This window comes from Notamacropus eugenii, chromosome 2 (genome assembly GCF_028372415.1).
Source record: "Notamacropus eugenii isolate mMacEug1 chromosome 2, mMacEug1.pri_v2, whole genome shotgun sequence".
NCBI classification, from domain to species: Eukaryota; Metazoa; Chordata; class Mammalia; order Diprotodontia; family Macropodidae; genus Notamacropus; species Notamacropus eugenii.
Window position 1 is genome coordinate 111,973,568 of NC_092873.1, and position 13,398 is coordinate 111,986,965.

General features: G+C 39.8%; 1 protein-coding gene across 2 annotated transcripts in view; it reads right to left on the bottom strand.

The window, feature by feature from the left end:
- Positions 1–1,772, bottom strand: part of TNFRSF21 (TNF receptor superfamily member 21) — a 113,237-nt gene extending 111,465 nt beyond the window's left edge. The window contains exon 1 of one of the 2 annotated variants that reach the window (XM_072642381.1): positions 1,248–1,772. In XM_072642381.1, coding sequence (XP_072498482.1) covers positions 1,248–1,361 — 114 coding nt within the window. In that variant the 5' untranslated portion in view covers positions 1,362–1,772. The remainder of the gene's footprint in view (positions 1–1,247) is intronic. The other variant, XM_072642380.1, reaches the window with a different exon arrangement.
- Positions 1,773–13,398: the final 11,626 nt, after the last annotated feature.

Genomic DNA, 13,398 nt, shown 5'->3' on the forward strand with positions numbered 1-13,398 from the left:
TCCAGGCCAGAGGAGGAAGAGGAGTGAGGCGAGGTGGGGGGAAAGCGACAGTTCTCTGAAACCCTGGCCCCTTGCCCAAGGCTCCCCACTTTCCCTACAGCAGGGGACAAAAGGTGAAGAAATACTAAGGCTGAGATTAATGACTAGAAAAGAGAAGGAATTAATGGGCTTGACCTCCACTTCCAACCTCCTCCACCCTCCCCCATAGCACCCCTTTCCCAGGATCTCAGAGAGAGGGGAAAACGCAGGGTACGGGCATTCGTTTTCGCAGGATTGGGGGTGGGGGGAGGCAGAAGGCAAAGGGCCAAGGTAATTAAGGTCCTAAATCCAGACACGCGCCAGAAGCAGGTGCAGCAGACCGAGGGACTGCACCAGCCCGCTGCCCGTAAATAGGAGGGGAGGGGCGGAAAGCCAACGGGAGAGAGAAGGAAGAGCTCATCTTCCTTTTTGTGTCTCGTTCCCCCTCCCCCTATTCCGAGCTCGAACGCGGCGGCTGGAACTTTATAGGCTCCTCGGGATGGGTCTAAGGTTTTCAGGAGCCCAGAATCAGGCTGAGTGATGGCGCGAGGAGGGAGAAGGCTAGGGCAGGACTCGAGAGACGACGATCTGACACTGGCGCCCTGCTCCGGAATGCAGGGCTCCTATGCACATGGGCGCTCTCTCTCGTTCCTTTCCCTTCCCCTACTGCAGTAGCATCCCGACGAGACACTGCAGCTGGAACAAAAGCTGCGGCGGCCGCAGAAGAGGGAGCTCCCAACCCCGGCTCCCCGCACCGCAGAATCTGGCCCAGAGGCCCGGGGCACACCTGGGGACCAGGAAGGAGGCAAGACCTGAAGCTTCTCCGCAGGGAATGGTGGCACCCCAAGGATGGAGAGCCAGCGATGGCTGCCCAAACCTACACCGCTCAGCTCCCCCACAACCCAGTAAAACTGCGTGAATTTTTTAGTGACTCAGTGCCCCAAAGTCCGGCCTGGAAGAGTTCCCCAAAGGGCGCCCCTCCAGCCTATTCCCCGCCTTTGCAAGCCCCCGCCACTCCAAGCTTCCATCAACCCTCATGAATGCATCCTGTCTTGCAGGGCAGGTGTCCTAGGGCCTCATGCCCCGCTGGCCCAGAGGCGCCACGGCTTGGGATCTGGGAGACTGGGAGGGGGCGTAGGGAGGAGGAAGCCACCCCTCATCGGGTCACCCACGTTCTCCTGGCGTTCTACCGCCTCCGCCTCCCCAGTGCCGCCAAGAGCTTCACTCACCAAGAAGAAGCGGGTGATCATTGCGGCTCTGGGTCCGCCAGACATCCAGCTGGAAGAAGAGGCGAAGCTGGAGCAGCGCCGGCCGGCGGCAGTGCTGCTCGCTGAAGCCCCCATGGATGGTCCGGGGGCTCGCGGAGGAGCCTGTGGCCCTCTGCCCCGCGGCAGCAACACTCCCTGGCCGCCTCTGCCCAGCGCCACATCCACCGCTGCCTCCGGGGCCAGGAGCCCATCTAACTCCGATGCTCCATCGAGACTGCGGCAGGAGAAGAGGTGGAAGAGAGCGGCAGGGTTGGGTTTGGGCGGCTTTCAGCACCTGCCCAGCGGCGCGGCAGCCAAGGGGAGGAGAGGCAGCCGCTGCAGCAGCCGTCGCCTGCCTTTCCTCGCCTCCGAAACCGGCTGCGAAGAACCAGGGAGAAGGGCTGGGTGCAGGACAACGAACGAGCAACTTCCCATAGCGAACCCTCAGTCCAAGGCTAACCACCCCCGCCTCCGCCTCTCAAACCAGCCGGCTAGGGAATGAGCTAGGGCGGCAGCCCGGGCAAAGATACACACGTGGTGGAGGAGAAGGGGCGGGTGCACTGCCCTTTGTGATGTCACCAAGAGGCGGAGACAAATCCCTTTGTGTAGTTAGAAAGAAGGAGGGTTCCAGGTGTGAAGGGGGAAGGAAATGTTGCCCCTTGGCGTTCTCTTCGGGAATTACAGCCGACTTTTCTTAACTAGAGGGAGTAGATTTGCTCACTTGGTAGTGTCCACATAATCCTACCCCATATTTTCCTCGTAGTTTCCTCCTACAGTGACTAGGCGGTAAATATTGCACAGAATAAACATCTTGTGCATGTTACTGGCATTCTGGATGCAATGGCATTTTAGGAGCAAGGGGGGTGAAATGGCCAGAGGGTAGACCTGGAGTCAGGAAAATCTCAGTTCAAACCCTGCCTGAGACAAGTCCCAGCTGTGTGAACCTTGGGAGAGTCACCTTCGGAGACCCAGATCGAAATCTGTAATATGAGGATAATATCATCTAACTCACGTAGTTGTTGGGAGGATTATATAAGAAACAAATCTAAAGTGCTTTGCAATCCTTAAAACATTATATAAATGCTAGCTATTATTATTAATGCAAAATATTTAATGGAGGGACTATGCATACACTTCATTTTTAAAATTAAATTAAATTTCTTTGTTATATTTTAAGTTCTGAACTATCTCCCTCCCTCCCCACCCTGAAACTTGAGGTCACTATTTCACACACACTTATGTATGTGTGTATATACATATATATATATACATACACATATATGTGTGTATATACATATATATGTATATATAAGCATACAATGCATATTTATATTCATCACTTCGTTCTCTGGAAATAGATGGCATTTTCCTTCATAACTCCTTTGTATTTCATTTGGGTGTCCCACTGCATCCAGAGCCATCTCCAATTGTCCTGATCTATATTTTGTCATTGGACCCAGATGGCTCTGGAGGAGAAAGTAAAGCTGGTGATGTTTCAGAGCCCTCCCTCATTTAAATCCAATTCACTTTCATATCCTGGCATCACCTCCCTGATGTCATGGTCCTCTTTAAGAAGGAAGGTCAAACAACAATAGTTCATTTGAGTATTTGTGATACTCCAACTAACTTAGTTATTCACAGTTGTTCTTAGAAAATTATTGCTGTTCCCCATATACAATGTTCTCCTGTCCTGCTCATTTCACTTTTCATTATTTCATGTAATTCCTTCCATGTTTTTCTAAAATCAACTAGCTCCTCATTTCTTGCAGCACAAGGGTACTATGGAGCTCAACTTGGAGCTGGTCTCAGTAAAACTAAGTGGATATGGAATATGGCAAGAGAAGTAACTGACTAGCCTTGTGACCTTAGGCAAATCACTTCACTTTGCTGGTCTTGAGTTTCCATATTCCTTCAATGAGGACATGGCACTGAAGGATTTCTCTCAAGATTTGTTCCAGTTTAACCATTCAGATATTCTGTGACTAATAAATCTTGGATATTGTTTACATCTCCATAGATTCTTATGATCATTAGAGACTACATCTAGGCAAAATATGTTATAATAATGGCAACCCAGGAATCAGTATGGAGCATAGAAACATAAGAGTAGCTTTGGGGAGGGGAGTAACTTCTAATGGGGGCCCAAAATAGAGCAATATGCCCTGCCTTTTCTTACACTACAGGGATACTACAGTCTTGTTCATAGTATCATAGATTTTGAAAGGAAAGGGACCTTAGAGGCCATTTATTTCAATCCCTACATTGTATAAATGAGGAAATTGAGGCCAAGAGAGATGAAGAGACTTTACCAGAGATTAAAGATAATAAGTGGTAGAGCAAGGTCCTCTGAGGCACTAAATTCAATGCTTTGTTACCTTAATGCTTCCCTTTCTTGGTCAGAGATAACCCTGGGCTCCATCTTAGTATTTCTCCATGTGAGGGTATACTTGGGGTCACTTCTCAAGACTATGGTAAAGCTTTTGGTCTGGAGGTATTCCAAATGGCCTGGGTTTCTGTAGCCTCCTATGCAGACTTAGGTCTATTCATCGTCAGGATGTCAGCTTCAAGGCAGAAGACTAGATTGGATTCTATTCTTGAAGATTGTCTATAAAGGCACATGGAGACAATTGCTCAATTTACTTGTTAATTAAAATATTATTCTGACTTATGCTCTGCTTCTTCCTTTAGAAAATTCTGAAACTCAATTCAGAGATGAACTCCCACCCATTTTTTTTTCAAAAGACGCAACCAATAAATGACAGGAATATCTGCAAAGATTCAAAAACCAAGGCTTTATTGAGATGGGGGCACGGTTTATAAGTGAGCCATATTTGTTGTCTTTAAGGTCCCCAAACATAATCTCTGGCAAATTTCACAAAGGCTTCTAAAAATATTGTCAATATCCATAGTGTTTATTGTCTTTTTAGTGAAAAAGAAGGCAGGAGGTTAAGAGATTTAGAGTTTAATTTGCTTCATTAAGTGTGGGCTAGAAAAAATAATGAATAAAGGATTCAGAGTTTGTCTACATGCATTGCTGATTTGACAATTTTGATTGAAATTGAAATGGCTGATCAAGTCTACCCTCCCCCCAAAAAAATCCAGTTAATGAGAAAAGAAATTAGTCAGCTCTCCCATCCCACCCCAGTCTTTCAGATGAATAGACTGGCTGACTGAATTGATTAGGCAGTTTAATCAAAATGTACAACTTCATGTCAGAAACATCTTTTCTCAAACTGAGGTCTATAATTCACTTGTTTCATCAGCTTTAGAGCTAGCAATTATCTATTTCAAGGAGGAAACTGAATCCCTAAGAGAGGAAATGACTTGTCCAGGTTCACACGTAGTGTAAGAGGCAGAGCTTGAACCATGACATTTAAATCATAAATTTAAACTATGACACTTTTTCTCTAGATAAGCTCAGACAATTTTACTTTATCTCTTTTCAGTTTTCAGAACTTAGACATACAACGTTAGACCAACTAGACCAATACAAGAGACAGAATTTCAACAAATCTAAGGAGGCTATCTGTTCCCAATACTACCAATGTACATAACTGCCTATACCAACAACTCTCAAAGGCAGTGAAATCTGGAGGTTAACTTGTAGGTAATGAGACAGGACTTTGCTGCACCTCTATATTCAGTGCGAGGCTTTGTAGAGGGGCAGTAGGCCAGGCAAGGCTCAGAAAAAGTTAGGTGACCTAAGGTCAGGTAACTGAAAAATTGCAGCTGGGAGTGTTTGGGCAATGATGGGGACCATGGTTCTCACTAAGACCTTGGAAGAAAGGGAGAACTATTAAATTCCATCCAGGTGGTGATCATGGAAGGATTAGCCACTCACTGTTTGAGAAGTGAGATAAACTAAGGTTGGGCTGCCCTCCAACTGTCGCTTTAAGAGGTTATGCAGAGAATTGAGCAGAGGAGGATCCAAACAATTTTCTGCCCCAAACAAGACTGCAGCAGAGGAGGGAACCCTCCACAAAGCTCCAGACCCTCCTCTAAGTGAAATGGAGAAATAGTAAATGGGTCTTTAAATCAAGTAGTTAGAATTAAAACCCTCCAAAGAGTCAAAATCTGACAACAAAAAGGTGATAAAATCACTTCCAATCAAGCAAGAGGGCTTCAGCAACTGCTGTTTGGTGATTCTGGACTCTGAAGCTTTTCTGGAAACACCCAGGGTTGAAGGGAATCAGGTCTCACATCGAGGTTTCGTGGGAATCTGACTTTGTGTGTAAAATGGGAGTAAGGCAATCATTTCTAACTCTAATTTCTCTCCTAAAATTATCTTATGGAGTTAGGCTGTTTTGTTTATCAATAATCCAACCAATAAAAAACAACTATTGCCTAGATCAAGAGCTCCCAACCTGGGGTACACATATTTCCAAGGAGTGTAAGAAACTTGTCAAGTAATATGAGTAATATTTGCTATATAACTATGCTCCTGATGAAATCAATTATTCTTTTTATTTTATTTACATGTATAGGTAAACTCTAGGGTTTATTTCCTTCTACATTGAATAGGAAACGTGGAATGATTTGCTATAAATCAAAAGATACAGAAACCAAAAAATGGTTGAGAACCCCTGGTTAATGGTTTGATTTTTTTTTGTACTTTATTGTACTTTTTTATAAGGTAAAGTTGGGAGGGGAAGGAGTCGCTGAGAAGTGACAATGGTGTTTATATAAAAAATTATTAAGAGTTAAGATGGTAAAGTGAAAGGTAGCAACTTTGCTAGAACTTCTACATTGACCAAAGAAAACATCAAACCAAATTCTAAGTGAGAAAGTCAAGAAAAAGTAAGAGTGAGTAATTTTTCCAGCTTAGGACAGCTTAGGAAGATAGACAGATCTGTGGACACCAGAACAGGGGCTAACCAGGATGATTTCTTTGTGTCCCCCAGGCTTCCACAGAATAACAGTGTAAGCAGTGTGGACTGTGGAAACTAGCAAAGGCAGGGAACAGTCTATTACCCAAAGATAATAAGGAGACTGAACATCTGGTCAGAAAGAGATCCCAGGGGATAACCATATTAGCACTGGGAGCAGGAACAAGTGCCACCTAGTAGGTCTATCACCCATTACTCAGGTCACACTCTCATGAGGTTATGAGGGGGCATGGACCCTACCTATGTAAGGAGCAGGGCACAGACCAGGAGAGTAATAAACAGACGTCTTCCAAGATCACACCACCAAAAACTTAGAGGCTTCCAGACTTAGCTATGGAAGTACTAGAAGGAGATAAAAGATAGGAGCTCAAGCCAGTCATAGCTGCTCCCCCCACCAGAAGTAAACAGAGCCCAATTCTAATATAAAGTCTAAAGTTAAGGAGTAGTCTAGAATAATGAGCAAACAATAAAAAAAAAAAAAAAAAAAGAACCTGGCCATAAAAATCTACTTCTGGTGATAAGGAAGTTCAAGATACAAGCACAGAAAAAGACAATGACTTGAAAACATCTACATGCAAAGCTTCAAAGAAAACTGCAGATTATACACACCCCACCACCAACTCCTAGAAGAGCTAAAGAAAGATTTCTTTAATTTTTATGTATTTATTTGTTTTAATATAATTTATTTTATTTTATTTAAATAGCATTTTATTTTTTCCCAATTACATATTAAGAAAATTTTTTAGCTTTCATTTTTATAAGATTTTGAGTTTCAAATTTTTCTCCTCCTTCCCCTCCCCTCTTCAGAAAGTGGTAAGTAGTTTGATATATTTCATGCCTGTGCTATTATGTAAAACATATTTCCATATTTGTCACAGTTGTAGAAGAAGAAACAGATCAAAAGAAAATAAAACTATGAGAAAGAAGAATAAAGTCAGTGAAAAAATATGCTTCCATTGCATTCTGAGTTCATCAGTTCTTTATCTGGATATGAATAGCATTTTCTGTCATGAGTCTTTTGTTCTTGTCTTGAATCATTTTGTTGCTAAGAAGAGCTGAATCATAGTTGGTCAGCACATGATGCTGCTGCTACTGTGTACATTGTTTTTTTACTAGTTCTACTCATGTCACTTTGTATCAGTTTGCACACGTCTTTCCAAGTTTTTCTGAAATCTGCCTATTCATAATTTATTATTGCACAGAAGTATTCCATTACATTTATATTCCACAGTTGTTTAGCCATTCACCAATTAGTGGGCATCCCTTCAATTTCCTGTATCTTGCCACCATGAAAAGGGCTGCTATAAATATTTTTGCCCTTGTAGATCCTTTCCCCTTTTTAATGATCTCTTTGAGATACAGACCTACTGGGAGAATTGCTGGATCAAAGAGTATGCAGTTTGGTTGCCCTTTGGGCATCTTTCCAAATTGTTCTCCAGAGTGGTTGGATCAGCTCACAACTCCACCAATACTTTCAATTTTCCCACATCCTCTCCAATATTTATCATTTTCATTTTTTGTCATATTAACCAATTTGATTGGTGTGAGGCAGTTTTTCAGTTATTTCAACATGCATTTCTCTAATCAAAAGTGATTTAGAGCATTTCTTTGTATGGCTACAGATATCTTTGATTTCTTCTTCTGAAAACTACCTGTTTATATACTTTGGCCATATATCAACTGAGGAAAAGATTTTCTTAAAACGTTGTTTTGTAAATCAAAAAGGAGTAATAGAAGAAAATTGGGGGCGGGATAAAAAGCTGTGTGAAAATATAGTTAATAGCCTGAGGAGACACAAAAATTACTGAAGAAAGTAACTCCTTAAAAATCAGATTTGGTCAAATACTGAAAGAGGTACAAAATGGTGACAATAATTCTTTAAAACTTAGAATTGGGCAAATGGAAGCTAATGACTTTGTGAGACATCAAGAAACAATCAAACAAAATCTAAAGAACGAAAAAAATAGAAGAAAACGTGAACTATCTCACTGGACAAACAACTTACCTGGAAAATAGATCCAGAAGAGATAATTTAAGAATTATTGGGCTACTTAAAAGTCATGATAAGAAAAAAAGAGTGTAGACACGATCTTTCAAGTTATTATCAGGGAAAACTGTCCTGATATTCTAGAGTCAGAGGATAAAATAGAAATTATAAGAATTCACTGATCACCTCCCCAAAATGAAAACTCTCAGGAATATTTTAGTGAAATTCCAGACCTTTCAGATCAAGGAGAAAATACTGAAAGCAGCCAAAAAGAAAAAAATTCAAATATTGTGGAGGTAGAATCAGAATAATATAAGATTTAGCAACTTCTACATCAAAGGATCAGAGGCCTTGGAATACGATGTTCCAGAGGGCAAAAGAGCTAGGATTACAACCAAGAATCACATACCCAATAAAACAAAGTATAATACAGTGAAATATAGGATTTTCAAGCATTCCTGATGAAAAAGGCAGAGCTGAATAGAAAATTTGACTTTCAAATACAAAATGCAAAAGAAGAATAAAAAGGAAAAGAGGAAAAAGAAATAATAAGGGATTCAATAAGGTTAAACCTTTGTATTCCTACCTGGTAAAATGATACTTATAACTCCTTAAAGCTTTCTCCTGATTAGGGCAGTTAGAAGGAGTATACAAAGACATAAAGCAGAGATGTGAGTTGAACGTGATGGTATGACTATCTGAAAAAGTACAATTAAGGAACGAGAAAGAAGGATGCACTGAGAAAAGGAGAAAGGGAGAGATAGAATGGGATAAATTAACTGACACAGAAGAGGCCTTAAAAGGATTTTACAGTGGAGTGGAAAATGGGGGAAGCAGGGAAAGGAGTACATGAACCTTACTCTTATTGGAATTGGCTCAAAAAGGGAATAATATACACACTCATTTAGGTATAGAAATCTATCTTGCCCTCCAGGAAGATAGAAGGGAGGGTAGTTTAGGGGAGGTAAAAGTCAGAAGCAAAGCACTTTTGAGAATGAAAAGGGTAAAAGGAGAGAATAGGATAAACAGGGGAAAATAGGATGGAGAGAAATACGTAATTGGTAATCACTACCTTGAAAAAAATTTACAGTTAGTTTCTCTGATAAAGGCTTCATTTCTCAAATATATAGGAATTTATAGAAATAAAAACTATTCCTCAATTGATAAATGGTCAAAGGATATGAATAGGCAGTTTTCAGACAAAGTAATCCAAGCTATCTATAATCATATGAAAAAAATGCTCTAAATCACTATTGATGAGAGAAATGCACATTAAAACAATTCTGACCTCATACCTGTCAGATTGTCTAATATAATAGAAAAGGAAAATGACAAATGTTGGAGGAGATGTGGGAAAATTTAAACGCTAAAGTATTATTGGTGAAATTGTAAGCTGATTCAACCATTCTGGAGTTCAATTTTGATCTATGCTCAAAGGGCTATAAAACCATGCATACTCTTTGGACCAAGCAATCCACACTACTAGGTCTGTATCCCAAAGAGATGAAAAACAAAAAGGAAAAGGACCTATGTGTACAAAAATTTTTATAGAAGCTCTTTTGGTTGTGGCAAAGAATTGAAAATTGAGGGGATGTCCATCAATTGGGGAATGGCTGAACAAGTTGTGTGTGATTGTGATGGAATACTATTGTGCTTTAAGAAATGATGAGCAGGATGCTTTCAGAAAAAAAAACAACACGGAAAAACTTACATGAACTGAGCAGAACCAAGAGAACGTTGTATGCAGTAACAGCGATATTTCATGATGATCCACTATGAATAACTTAGCTATTCTTAGCAATATAGTGATCCAAGATAGTTCTGTAAAACTTATGGTGAGAAGTGCTGTCCATCTCCTGAGAAATAACTGGTGGAGCCTGAATGAAGATCAAAGATCTTTGGGCTTTTATGTCTCTGTTTACTTTCACAGAATAACATACATGGAAATGTGTTTTGCATGACTACACGTGTATGACCTATGCCAAATTGCTTATCTTCTAAATGCGGGTTAGGAAAAAGAGGAGGAGAATTTGGAACTCAAAATTTGAAAAAAAAAAAAAAGAAAGTTGAAATTGTTTTTACATGTAATTGAGAAAAATAAAATATTAAATAAGATTGAAAAAAAAAGAAAAAGTAAAAAATTATAAAATGGCAGCCAGACCAAAAAAAAAAAATTTCCCAGGAGATTTAGAAGAAGGGAGAATAAGAACTTATTTATACTATCACTTTAATATTTACAAAGGGTTTTTCTCACAACAACCCTATGATTTAGGTAACAAAAGTTATACTAACTCCATTTTCCAGATGGGGAGACTAAAGCTTAGAGAGGGTAGGAAACTTGTTTGAGATCCTACAGATAACAAATATCAAAGCCAGGACAGGAACCTGGATTTCTAACACCTTTTTGCACTATATCAAGGGTTCATAACTAGAGTTGGTCTAGAGCTGAGTCAGAGGAAATACTTTAGGAGACCAAGTATGGACTAGTAATACCAGTGATAACAGGATTTGCTTATTATAGGGAGAGAGAATGATGCACAGATACAGCAGCAAGTATTATTCCCCATGGCTTAGGACTATTTCATCTCAGTCTCCCAAATGAGAATGAGCATTGTGAAGAGCCCTTCAAAGTATCTTACCTTGCGAAGTTAATGGATCTATCCAAGGTTCTGGTTCCTTAGAGGAAGATTTTTTTAAAAAAGAAAAGTTTTAGAACTTGCTGTAGGAATATCATCAGCATAGAAACAGACTGAAAATTAAGTGCATGAGCATAAGTCTAATCAAGTCTCTCCATAGTGACTTATCTCCCAGGGATGTGCTATCAGATAGGATCAAAGTGAGGACAGGATTGCCAGGTGTTTTCTCCTCTACTGGGTGATTGAGAGAAGGGGCAGGGGAGGGGGAGGGAGGAGGGGGTAGAGGCATGTGATGTGAGAAATGAGACATCCCATAATCCCTTTTCATGTCATATACAGTCTGAAAGCCAACTTCTCTACAAGAGACTACTTTTCCACTTTAAAGAGCAAGGTCAATTTTATTCACTTCCCTATCCAGAAAGAAGAAAGCTACCATAAAGGAATGATATAGTGAAAGTACACCTGAAAGTGTCTAATTAGAACAAGAATTTTTTTTAGACAAGAAATCAAAGCTGACTAGTCTAGTCCCATGTCTCCCACTAACCAGCTGTGGGAATTTGAATAAATCAATTCACTTCCCTGGTTCTCAGCTTATCTGTAAAATGAGAGAATTTAGGGTAGATGACCACTGATTAGGAAATGTTTAAGCAAATTACAGTACATGAATATCAAGGAATATTACTTCCCTGTTTAAAAATTAATATTATTGAATGAATAATATATATAATTATGTAAAATAATAATAAAAATAAATAGGATAATTAAAAATGAATAGGAGAACCACAGGAAGACATACAAGGTCTCTAAAGTCTTAGAGCAGTTTTGAGTTTCTCTATCTGTCTCATATTAACTCACATAGGTTTAGCATCTCTATGCAGATGACTCCCATATCTATATATCTAATCCCAGGGTCTCCTTTGAGTTTCAGTCCTACATAACCAATTGCTTATTGGACATTTCAAACTCAATACCTGGAGAAAACATAAAAATAATGATCTAGATCCTTAAACTCTCCCCTCTTCCAAATTTCCCTATTTCTGTCAAAGGCATCACCACTTTTCTAATTCTCAAGTTCATTATCTCGGCATGATCCTGTACTCCTCATTCCTTCTCACCCCACACATGCAATCAGTTCGTTATCTTGCCATTACTACCATAGCATGCCTATCTTTAGCATTAGACCTATTCTTTCCATTCAAATAGCTATCACCTTAGTTCAGGTATTTATCACCACCTAAAATACTGCAATGTCCTCCTAATTGGTTTCCCTGTCTCAAATCTCTTACTACTCCAATAAACACCACATACTACTACCAAAGCAATTTATCATCAACATAAATTTATAACATTTGCAAAGTATCTTGCAAACCTTAAAGTATTATAAAAATGCTAGCTATTATATTACATTACAATTTGACTTCCCTAATCAACTAACTTCATTGGCTTCCTATTGCCTCAAGGATAAAATATAAACTTCTCTGTTTAGCTTTTAAAGACCTACATAGCCTAGCCTCAACCTATCTTTCCTGCCTCATTGGATATTACTCCCCTTCCTACATCCTTCAGTCCAGTCAAATTCTCTGTTCCTCACTCATGACATTCCATTAAGTATCTCTTTGCCTTTGCACTGGTTGAACCCCAAGCCTGGAATTCGTGCCTTTCTTACTTCCCCTCAGAGTTCCTCTCTTCCTTAAAGTTACAGCTCAATTACTATCTCCTGTGTGAAGCCTTTCCTCATACCTCCATCCCCAGCTACTAGTGTCCTTTCCTTCAAACTATTTTGTTTTTAACCATTCTGTATATATTTATATTTTTTCACTATATATTTATTGTACATCCTCTCAGTGTTGCCTCTCCAATTAGCATGAGAGCTTCTTGGGGATGGCTATGGTTTCATTCTTTTCATTTATAACCCCGGTGCCTACCACAATACTAGACAGATAGTACGTGCTTAATAAATGTTTGTTGGTGTACTTGTTACATGAACTGATACAAAGTGAAATAAGCAGAACTAAGAAAATGACATGCATGACTACACAATAAATAGAAAGAACACACAAACAAACAACGAAGACTTTATAATGATAATGACTAAGTTTTGCCCTAAAGAAAAAATGAGTACCTTCCTCTTTTGTTTATGTAGGAGAACATGGGTGTAGAACATTGTAAAAACGTAAAACTTGGTGGATAGTTTTATAAAACTATGTTTAGTACATTTTATGGATCAGCTTTGCAAAACTATATTTTTCTACTCATTTTTATTCATTGTAATAAAGGATTCCCTTCTAAGTAAATAAGAGGGAGAGATTCATTTGGAAAATGGTAATATAAAAACATAATATAGCAATAAAGCCAAAATGAGAAAGTTTTGCCAGATGGTCTTTAAAGATATAATTCTTCTAATTCTGAGTTTAAGCAGAAGTTGTCATAGGCTTTGCCCATTTGAGTCCTTAAATCATTGCTAATTTTACTTGGAGGTGAAGGCCAGAATGGAAGGCCAATTTGAGAATTTGTTTTAAGTGACATGTTAGAAGGGGTTTCTTTTTCTTTTCTTTTTTCTTATTTTTTTTTTCCTCAAAGGGTGGGGGAAGTGCCTGGAAGAGAAAATAAGCCCTGTATCTTAT